This window comes from Diaporthe amygdali (genome assembly GCF_026229845.1).
Source record: "Diaporthe amygdali strain CAA958 chromosome Unknown NODE_4_length_2575358_cov_65_588622, whole genome shotgun sequence".
NCBI lineage: Eukaryota > Fungi > Ascomycota > Sordariomycetes > Diaporthales > Diaporthaceae > Diaporthe > Diaporthe amygdali.
Genome location: NW_026517024.1, coordinates 2,505,256 through 2,516,726, shown reverse-complemented (window position 1 = coordinate 2,516,726; position 11,471 = coordinate 2,505,256). Strand labels below are relative to the sequence as shown.

At 53.4% G+C, this 11,471-nt stretch overlaps 1 protein-coding gene across 1 annotated transcript; it reads right to left on the bottom strand.

The window, feature by feature from the left end:
• Positions 1-1,369: 1,369 nt before the first annotated feature.
• J7T55_008951 (uncharacterized protein) lies at positions 1,370-11,002 on the bottom strand (the record flags this gene model as incomplete). Its single annotated transcript, XM_053139321.1, has 14 exons — positions 1,370-2,563; positions 2,636-7,184; positions 7,250-7,400; positions 7,463-7,561; positions 7,650-8,289; positions 8,341-8,426; positions 8,504-8,574; positions 8,639-8,729; positions 8,846-9,065; positions 9,193-9,464; positions 9,525-9,669; positions 9,729-9,964; positions 10,531-10,854; positions 10,909-11,002. 14 exons carry the CDS (start codon positions 11,000-11,002, stop codon positions 1,370-1,372), a joined length of 8,172 nt encoding a protein of 2,723 aa, XP_052998223.1.
• Between the last annotated feature and the right edge of the window lie 469 nt (positions 11,003-11,471).

The following is an 11,471-nucleotide window of genomic DNA, read 5'->3' as shown; positions in this document are numbered from 1 at the left end:
TGTTGGTGTGCGCGTGTGTATGTGTGTGTGTGTGTTTGGGGGCCAGGAGGTCGGGTCGAGACGGCTAGTCCAGCTGAACCGAGCCTTGGCGTAGACAAGTCGAGTGAGTCGAGACGAGAGACTGGACTTTTCGCTGTGGTCGTGGTGCGTACGGAATAAATTCGGATGGATGGGATGGGTTAGGTGATGGACTGATGGATTGCTATGGTTGCTGACGCCCAGAAGACGCGGCAGGGCACACGGTGTGTCTAGTGGTGGTGATTTGGAGGGGGGGCTAACGGTTCGGTGGAGAGATTCCTGGGTGGGAGAAACTGCTCGGTTGTTTTCTTTGTGTCTCGTATCGCGATGTCTTGGGAGTTCGGTTCAGCAGCAGCAGCAAGAGCAGAGCATAGCATCCATCCCCTTTCGCTTCACATGTTGAAAGGCCGTGGGTCCCTTGGTCATGGCACTGCAGCATCCCAGAGGGACCCGGGATCCCCAGGTGGTTCGCAGGTGGTTCCCAATCGCATCTCGCATCCCCTGCATGCCGGTGGGTCAGAGCGTGCCTTGCCTGGCTGGTCTGCCTCGTGTGTCAGTGTGTCAGTGTGTCAGTGTGTCAGTGTGTGTCAGATGCTAGCGCAGAAACCAAATCTTACCCCTGCCGCGCTGCCTCAACGGGGAACGGCATTGTTCAGTCTGGCTGGCTGGGCGGGCTCCCTCAGATTCATCCATTTCGTGAAACTTATCTGATCCGCCATGGCGAATCACAGCCTGCCCTGAACCTGTCTATCTGACTGGCTGTCTGTCTGTCTATTGCCATCACAGATATCGCCCCTACAAACCAGGCATAGTATGCTATATTCTACTGCAGTGTGCACATACACATGCTTCGAGAAGAAAAAAAAAAGAGACATGTCACCATTCAGCCCTCGCCTCGCCCTACCAGCGCCCACTTTGAAAATCGTGCGAGTGGACGACGACGATCCGGCTGAGTCGGCAGGCGCTCATCAAACAGTCCACACCAAAAGCCCCCGATGGCTCCATACGTATCCCACCAGGATTGCTCCATTCACCTACCATAGAATCCGACATATCCATTAAGACCCAAGCAGTCCAGTGGTGGGTATCCGCTTCCCGTTGCCAGTGCAAATTACAACTGCTTTAATTCTTCAGGGTGCGTCTAAGGAAATGCAAGTCAGTATTTTGGCTTAACAGATGAACACCGATCGTTATCACGAGTATGCCAAGAAATGGACTGTCCATATGCGGCTCGGGAAATGAGAGTGGCTACTCGTGTATCTACACTACGAATTCCCCAGATAATTTCAAGATAATCCCAAAAATAATTACAGCGGCCTTGGAACATCCCAGCTTCCACTCTACGGCCAATCTAGCTCTTCCTATCCACCACTCCACTCCTCGCAGTGACCAGGTCAGCAACACTAGCAATGGGCACACCGCCCATAATATCAAACACCGCCACCGCGGCACCGAATTCCCGCCCGATCCAGTTCCTCAGCTCCACAGCCATGAGCGAGTCCACGCCGTAGGCCGAGAGCGGCTTGCCCGGCTCCACGTCCTCGGGCGGGATAGACATGGCCCTCGCCAGCTTCGCAGACATCGCCTGCAGCACGATCTGCACCCTCTCCCCCGAGTCGCCCGCCTGTCGGAACAGCGCCCCCGCGCCCTGGTCCGCTGCCGCCGACGACGACTGGCCTGCTGCTGCTCCATGCGAGCCTCCGCCAGGGATGTACGAGAAGCCCGCAAACAGCGGCTGGTCCAGCACCGCCGGCGAACCGAGGCCTTGGAGCATGTTCTCGACGGGCGTGCGCAGGCCGAACAGGACCTGACCCGGCGCCCGGGGTGACTTCGGCATCGGAAGCGGGTTCTCCGGGTCGCAGACCAGGGCCAGGACGGCGAGCAGCTCGGTGTCGTCGATCGGGTTCATGTCATTCAGCGACTGCCGCTGGCGCTGGTAGCCCGAGTTCTCGGCGATGATGCCTACGTTGCGCATCCATCCGATATCTAATGAGATAGCTCGTTGGCCCTGGGCAATACGGTAGCGCGCCAGTGCATCCTGGAATGTGCAGCCGCCTGCGTAGTTGGCGGAGGCCATCTGTCCGGCTACGCCAGCGAGGGATGCGAGGAGGATGAAGAAATCCATGTCCTGCGGAAGAAGTCGGTGCAGGTTCCACGATGTCCGTACCTTGGACTTCATTGTGAGGTCCCATTGGGCAAACGCCATGTTCGCCATGATCGCATCTTGGAGTACCATAGCTCCATTGATGCAGCCCTTGATCGGTGGCAGAGTCTTGGAGCACTCGTCCAGAAGGCTGCCGAGGCTTGCTGCATCAGATACGTCACACTTGGGTGCAACGACGTTGACACCGCGTGCTTGCAGTTGGGCGACCATGTCGGCGGCGGCCTGAGACGAGGCGCCTGATCGAGAAGGCACAATAAGATGCTTTGCTCCTCGATCAGCCATCCAATTCAAAATTGCTCGGCCCAGACCACCAGATCCTCCGGCGATTAGATACGATGCATTCTCGTCAAACATCCATGATCGACGCTCCTGGACAAATTGCTAAGGGAAAACAAGCGTCAGTTTTGTACTTAGACGTTACGATATCAGCCGTTGCAGCTTGGTCGGACTTACCGGAACAACATCCTCGGGTTTTGGAGTAACGATAACACGTCCTAAGCTGTCACCACTCTGCAATTGCTTGAAAGCCTCCTTAATCTCAGATGCACCAAAGACGTTGAGGGGCTGGAGTAGCTGGATCGTTCCTTCCTCCAATAACTGTACAGTCTTCTTGAATAATCTGGTAGCAACCTTTGGGCTCAACTCCATTACATCAACAGCTGAAAACGAGACATTCCTAGCCAAAACCGCCATCGGCAAGGTTGCATTGGCGTTGAAATTGGCGCGGTCGATCTGGACGAATCGTCCGTTACGGGCTGTGCACTCACACGATGCCCGCAGCGCATCGTCTCCAGTTAGTGAGTTGTAGACGACTTCGACCCCCTCTCCTCCCGTGGCACGCATCACGCCTTGAGCGAACGAGATCGTTTCGCTGGAGAAGATGTGATCACTCGGAATGCTGAGCCTTTCTTTCAGGAATCGTCTCTTTTCCGGAGTTGAGGCTGTAGCATAAATCTCCGCGCCCTGGGTGGTCGCGAGCTGGACTGCTGCTTGCCCAAGAATATCAGCAGCAGAGTGAATCAGGACCCTATCACCTTCCTCTAGCCTGCCGATCTCGACGAGAGCTTGGTAGGCCGTCATTGCTGGGATGCAGATAGATGTCATAGCCTCAAACGTCAAGGTGTCTGGGATTCTGAAAACGCTTATAATATCGGCGCGAGGAAACTGCCGGGTACAGCCTGCTGCCATCATCCAGACACGGTCGCCCGGCTTTATTGATGCATCACAGTCATTTCCAATACTCGTAACGACGCCCGCGCAATCGCTACCCATTAAGCCATCCTCACGATCTCGACGTCCCATTGCGATCTGCACGTCTTGAGGAACAAGACCCCAGGCTTTGGCATCGATCTCGACTTCAAGAGGGCCGAGTTCAGCCTCATGGGAAGCATCCTGTACGAATCGTAAGGTATCAAGGCTGCTCAAAGTGCCAACAGACAGCTGCAGAGCCAGCCCTTCAGGCCATGGCTTGCGCTGCAATTGCCGGGATAGCAGTGACCGCAGCGATGCATTCCCGGGAACGTCTTCAATAGCCCGCCCAGTGGTGAGGAGCCCGTCATTGACAACATACTCCAGCTCTTCCGAGCGCTGTCGGCCGAAGGCACTCTGGAAAACCTTTTGGATAAAGCTCACGCAAGTTGCAGAGTCGGGATCCCCCTCGATGGCGAGCGTTACAATATGGCTCTCGGGTTGCTCAGCACGGATGGAGCGGAAGAAGCCCTGCATGATGCTGTAGTCGGGGTACTGTGGATCCTCAGTATTCGTGGTTGTGACCCAGAGGAGATTCTGCGTATTCTTGATAAGGTATTGGAGACTCTTGAGCTTCTCTTCGGTCATATTGGCTAGAAGAGGCTTGTTGGACTCTGCGAGACAAACAACAGTGTTGTGTTCGGATAAATGAACGAGCGTCTTCTCCAAACCATCTAGGGTGAAGGAGCAAAAGGTCGCTTGCTGCTCTTCTCCGAGGTCAAACTCGCTGCAAATCGAGTCCACCAACTCTTGTTGTTGTCCTTGCTCTTGATTATCGACAACGAAAACGACCTTGCCGGATTTCGCCGGCTTTCCTTGTGTGTCTGAAGGCTGTCCTGCAGCCGTGGACACAATGATGCTCATGATGTGGCACTTATCATTTTTGTAATCTCGAATTACAACATCATTTCCAGAGAAGCCATTTTTTCGCAGACACTTATCCCACAAACCCTCAGGGATAGCGGCAGAATGAGGTCGCCATTCTTCGCGAGCCACCCACCAGCCCGGAACAAGGCCAGCCATAAAGTTAGTAGCAATATCATCAGGGTTGATCACCTCGAGCAAAATGAGGCGGCCACCTGGCTTCAGCGCCTTGCTTATACTCCGGATGTTCTCCTCCAAATGCGGCGTAGCATGTAGCACACTAGCGGCGACGATGTAATCATACGAGCCGGTCTCAAAGCCTTGACTGCCGATAGAACGGTCCAGGTCGAGCGTCTTGAAAGTCATGCGGTCCTGCAGGTCAGGCCAGCGACCCTTAGCACGCTCGAAAAAGGCAGGCGAGATATCTGTGTAGGTATACTCAGAGAAGCTGGGTGATCCTGTACGAGCCTCGCGCTCTTGGAGAGCCTTAATGATGTGGCCCGTCATACCACCGGTACCTGCACCGACCTCCAAAAACCTTAGCCCGGGGTTTTCGTGCGAGGCCAGATCCAGCAGGCTGCCGAGCCGCCCATCAGAGCACAAATTGAGAAACAGGTCCTCGTAGAAGATACTTGCGAGATCCGAGCCAAAGACGACTTGGAGCGGGTCAAGGTCACCGGCCAGCATCTCTGGGAGTTTCCTCGCACACTCGGTGTAGAGCTTCCATGCTGGCAGCACGTTGTCGACTTCAGAAAGTCGAGCCGCAACTTCAGCCTCACTGAGCGTCTCTGCTTCTTGCCGTGCCTCAGCCGACATGTTGGTGCTGACATGGTGTTGCATCCACTCAACGTGCTTGATCAAGCCCTCGGGAACTTTGGCGTGGTTAACGTCCTTGAGTGTACGGGCAGCTGCAAGGTCCAACGCAGAGCACATCTTGGCATGGTTCGCCAGGACGACAGACTCATCTCTTGTGTAAGAGTCCGCACGACAGGCCGCTGAGAGCTGCTTGGGCTCGAGCAGGCTCAGCTGTGGCTTCCACTCAACACCATACAGCAGCTTCTTCTCTTTTTCTTGACCGCCCGTGGTGACGGCAGCCGTCACAGCCTTCTGGATAGTACACAGGATTTTGCCATCGTCCGACAGAGCATGTAGCTTTCCCTGCTCGCCGCGGCCCACTTCTCCACTCGTAGCTAAGTGAGAAGTAGCCAGCCATTGCACAAAATTCGTCTGCGGATGCTGCCACCCAGACGATGCAAACCAGGCATTCTCCAGGCGAACGGGCACGTTGGCTGCAGGCTGGGAGCCGGCGCTCACCCGTAGGATGTGGAAAGCTGTGTCAAGGACGGCAGGATGTACCAAGCTGCTGGTCTGGTACCTCCCCTTGGATACGTCGACGCGTCCCACCGCGTTCAGCTTATTGTCCCAACGGACGTCCTGCAGGATAGAGAACCAATCACCGTACTGCAGTCCCTGCTCAGAAGCGTGGCTGTAATGAACGTTTGAGTCCACAGGCTTGTCACAACACTTTGTCACCAACTCATGACATCTTCGCACTTCGTCCTCTGCCAGTCGTCTCTCATCCTGAATGTCACCCGCTGCCTCCGACCCAGCAAAGTCGACCTTGATCGTAGCGCGAGAACATTCCGTCCATTGGCCGTTACGATACGAAAATATAACTGTCTCGAACTGGGTCGATTCCTCACTCTGCTGACCTACCGGCCGCAAGGTGAGTGACGTCTCTGTGCGGTCTTCCCAACCCCCGTGTATGATAATGGGACTGATGAATGTCGCTTCTTTCACAAAGTAGCCTGCGACGACGCGATCGGCTGGCACCATTTGCTGGACAGCCTCAATTGCCATGATGACTGTTCCTGCAGCCGGGTAGACGACGGTGTCACTGATCATATGGTGGCCAAGGAATGGAATGGAGTCGATGCTCAAGAAGTTCCTCCACCGAGGCTCGAGCTCATTCCAGTCCGAGACGCGGACACCCAGCGTCTCTCCTCTCACTGTACCTCGAAGCCTGTAGTCGCGGGAGATTCGTGATTCTGCCCAATACTTGTTGCAGTGATCAAATGGATATTCGGGACAGTCAACCAGAAACGCAGGCTTTTCCTCCGCTGGGTGCTGGTTGACCGCCGAGACCGATACACTATGTCCGTAGCAGAACAACTGACCCACAAGCTCGAGCGTGGTCTGGATGGGGGGTTGTGACCGGTGAAGCACACTCGCATATCGTATTTGCTTCTTGCGGTTGCCCTCCTGGCTGATAGTGTCTGAAATAGGTCGCCGCAGAGCTGGGTGCGGGCCAATCTCGACAAGGTCGGTGATGGTACCTAGACCAACTTTGAGCTTGGCTGACTCCTGCGTCACGACCTGGACCGCATCAGCGAAGCGCACTGGAGATACCATGTTGTCTACCCAGTACTGGCCCTTGGCCAGCTCTGCCGGGCGGATTGTCTTCCCAGTGACAGACGACACCATTGGGATCGCAGCCTTCGTCTTCGCGTCCTGCATTCCGGCACCCTCGAGATTTCCCATAAATGACAAATACTCGTCGGCTATGGCCAGCATCGACGGCGAATGGTATGCTACACCAGTCTTGAGCTTTTGTGCAAAATTGCCAATCTTGTCGGCTTGAGCCTTGACTGTGTCGATGGATGCTTCAGGGCCGGACAGGGTACAGTTCAATGGGCTGTTAATGCAAGCTACGCAGACATCTGTGGCCTCCACACTTTCTAAGAAAGCGGAAACTTGACCTTCTGCGAGATTGATGGATATCATGGCACCCGGAGAGGCGGAGTTTGCGCTTCTAAGCTTTCCAGCAAGTCGCCCTCGGTGATATGAGACTTTGCAGGCGGAAATTAAAGACAGCGCGCCAGTGGCGTATCTATTGTCTCGAGAGTCTACATTAGCACAAATTTGATCAAATATACCACATTGCAATCAACTTACGCCGCAGCAATTTCTCCCGAAGAGTGTCCTATCACGGCTTTAGGATTAACCCCAAAGCTCTTCAAAAGCTTGATCAGGGCTAACTGTATGGCCGTGGATAATGGCTGTGCATATTCAGGCTTGTTGATGTTTTCGCTACGACGCAATTCATCTAGCGTCCAGATGCTGATGTCAGTTGATTCTCAATCAGTCCAAGAATTCGATTTATCTTACCAAATATGGACCATGTGCATCCTAAAGTAGCATATATATTATCGATACGTTGTAAAGCTTCAGCAAAGACAGGGTATTCGATGAGGTCGAAACCCATACCTAGAAATGAGACGTTAGCTTTTTCACCTGTGTGAAAGGGATTCAAATCTCGGGGATCAGTCCATGGTGTTGTTCAGAAAGATCATACCAGCATATTGAGCACCTTGTCCAGTGAAGACGAAGGCTAAACCAGCCTCTGTTGAGCTTCGAACTGGTTTGGCGGGGGAGAGAGTTTTGTCTCCCTGGATTTCCAGTCCATCTGCGACAAGGGCAAATGTCCGCCACAGCATCTGGCTCCGGCGAGAAGCAAGGGTCTGAGCCAGTCGGTCAAGCTTCTCGGGGTGCCCTGACACTCGGTCCTGGTAGTAATTTTGATATACGCCCACCGTTCGCTTGACGGCGTTCTCATCAGCGGCAGTCCAAACGATCATTTTGGGTAGGTTACTGATCGCCCGTGCCGCTCCCTGTCCGTTCAAAAGCTTTTTCTTCGTAAAGCCATTTGTACTATTTACAATTTGACCTCCTGACGACCCGTTGAGGGGGTGGGCCGTTCCATTGCCATTAACCACAGTGTCAGTAGAAATTGTGCCATTGCCATTGGCTATGGCCTTGGCACCCGAGGCTCCAGGGGTGGGAGAGGTACAGTGATGTCCTGGAAGACGGCGTTCCCGCAGGTAGTGATACGCGTCGTCAAGGACGACGTGCGTATTGGAGCCCCCAAAGCCGAATGAATTGACAGACACGCGGCGCAGCCCAGACGCCGGCCAGACGACACACTCAGTTGGGACCTATGTCACATGTGAGCTAATATTTGAGCCTGCTAGACTTTCTGCACATACCTCGGTATGATAGAAGTCAACATCAATATCAGGGTTTATTTTTTCAAAAAGTGCATTTGGCGGAATCACGCCCTTTTCTAGGATTACTGCGGCCGACCACCCGGGCCGGTCAGCCAATTTGTATCTTTCGCAGGACTCTGGGCCAAGGTATGAAAAAACTCACAAATGGACTTAATTATACTGGCCAGAGCACTAGCTCCTTCTAGGTGACCAATGTTTGCTTTAACGGATCCACTGTGAGATGATCAGCTGATGACCTGCTGTGAGACAGCTCGAGATAGGAGCGCGGGTTACCCACACATAAAGGGGCCTCTCGGCTGACCGAGCCTTCCGGAAGACTCGGCCTATGGCCTTCATCTCAATCGGATCACCCACTGGCGTACCGGTTCCTAGTGACTACACTGTTAGAACTACTCGCATGGCATGAAGTGGACGGGCTACTTGCCATGAGCCTCAACATAGAGAGTCTCGTCCAAAGAGAGGCTCGCCTGTTTGTAAACATGACGTATCAGATCCTCCTGTGCTTGGGGGCTTGGTTGGGTCAACACTGGGCTGCGTCCATCCTGATTCGAGCCGATCGACCTGATGACTGCTCTGATCATGTCACCATCCTGGACAGCGGAAGTTACAGGCTTGAGCACAAGCGCGATGATGCCCTCTCCTCTTGCGTAGCCGTTCGCACGGTGATCGAAGCTGTAACACAAACCATCGGGAGACAGAAACTTCTGGTCTGACAATAATTGAAAAATTGATGGGTCTAGTAGTAAGTTCGATCCAGTGACAAGTGCCTACTTGCACCGTCAGCAAGCCGCCCACATCAGGCTGATGGTTCATAGACGCTTCTTCACTCACACAGGTCGCGTCTCCTGACTTGATACTTTTGCAAGCCATATCAACAGCTGACAGACTGCTTGAGCACGCCGTGTTGCAGTGTATGCTAGGGCCTTGCAAATCAAAATACCAGCTGATACGATTCGGTATTACACACGCAACCGTACAACCGGTGACTGCCGTCCTTTCTGCATTGTCAGGGTCCATGGCTGACATTCTCATGTAGTCTTCCAGCATAGAGGCAGAGAATACTGCAGTACGGGAGCCTTTCAGACTCTCAACTGGAATTCCCGCTGTCATAAAACACAGTCAGTATCTCGTAACGTTGTAGCGTATCATCGTCTCTTTCCCACCTTTCTCAAAAGCCCTATAAGATGCCTCGAGTGTCCATCGCTGCATTGGGTCCATGGACTTGGCCTCTTTTGAGGTGACAGAGAAGAAAGGAGCGTCAAAGCCAGCCACATCTTCGTCGATGAAGTGGCCACGGCAGCCATTGAACTAACGAACTGGTGAGCGGGGGTTGCAATGATGTGGGATAACTGTAAGTTGGGACATACGGTATGGCTCTTGCCATTCAGGAACGAATCGATGTTGATACGGGATGTGGGCCATTCTGTGGAAAGGTTTCGACGGTCCTGAAGAACTTCCCAAAACTTGAAATCATCATCTATACCCCGGGGCAGCTTAAAAGAGTACCCAACAATGGCGATGTCATCGACTGCTTGGAAACCGAGCCCTGCCTCGGGAAGTGATGCCTCAGCGTTGGAGCCCATAATTGTTCTCTTCCAGCGCACTAGAGAGAAAATTTGAGCAACTGTAAGAGTGCTCTTTGTAAGTCAACTACTTTATATGAGTCAGAAACGTCCTTGAATTGCTCCGTGAATGAGGATCCATAGTCACACCGCCTGTATATAGCCTGCTCTGACTCTCGAATCGACCTGAACGTCCTCACGAATCGCTCGCGCACACTTGTGTCTGCGACATCACGGGCCAGGTGCCTTACTTTCCACCAAGCTCAGATCCTGAAGGGACTCGGGGACGGTACTCCGGCTCCATAGTAAGCTGCTCGTTCCTGACCGATGTCGCTACCTCTCGAGCCAAGAGCAGAGTAACTTTCGATCTAGGCAGAATAGGCTCTGGCACTCTCGATAGTCCGCTCTATGACACGAAGAACCCCAGACAATTCTGTAAGGGAGTTTCCTCCAGGGATATCATGCCCTCGGCTGTGAAGGAAGACTTGGCGATTTGTGGCGTCGCAAAGCCGAACAAGGGCATCACGCAGCAGTGCCGAATCCTTAGGCCAAAGCGGAGCTAATGGCGAGAGGTGACTTAACCGTTCAAGGGACTCGTTTGACCCACCGATGTGGGCTGTTGGCACTTGAATCAGAACCCCGTCGTTGTCCGGATCGACGCACCGAAGGATCCCACCGCGGACCACATCTGGATCCAGAGGAGGGGCGGCACTGAAGAAGATGCCACATTTGAATCCAGCGAAAGACTGTCTAGAGTCTTCAATCAGAAGCATAGCCGCAATGATCCCTCCCTCAGAGAAACCCATAACAGCATCAAACGGGCCATTAGTCTCAACAAATTGTATCATGTTGACCACCAGCTCTTGGCTGTTGTTCACGTTCACCTCTTTCTCAAAGTACCCGTAGAATTCATCGGTAACAGTGGGAGCTCCTGCTGACGGTTAGAATCTGGTGCCATGTTTTTCTAGGGATGACACAGTCGAACCTTCAGCGGGTACTGTGTCTATAGTGCCGTCGATGAACACAAAGTCATGATCGTCGAGAGCTTCTCGGATTCTCGCTAGCTGTGCGGTCAGCATCCTTCCTGAAAAGAGCGGACTTTTGGCCACATAGCCATGAAGCGTGGTTACCTGTCTGCATCTCGAAGATCTAGTCACTGTTGTTTAGCTGACCGTGGCTTACATTGAGATGTTGCGCAGCAAAGAGAGATGAGTGCATACTTTCGCATTGGTACCTCTTCCATGCAAGCATAGGAACCGCATCTCGACCTTTGAATCCCGGCAACGAATTCCTTGCTGCCGTCCAGGGGAAATAATCTATGAGTCGCGGTGCTAGTGGAATCCAGGTCGCGTCACTTAGGGACGGTACTCACTTAGGGACTTCTGCGCACTGCATATGTATCCATCCATATTAAGTGCAATTTGTGAAGGCCCTCACCATCCCGGATTCTGGTACGGATCTCGAGTCCTGCAACCTTATCGAATATTTACTGACCGTTGAAAAGGGGGTCTGTTTACATTCCTCGAGTCGGTCTGCCGTCCACGGAAA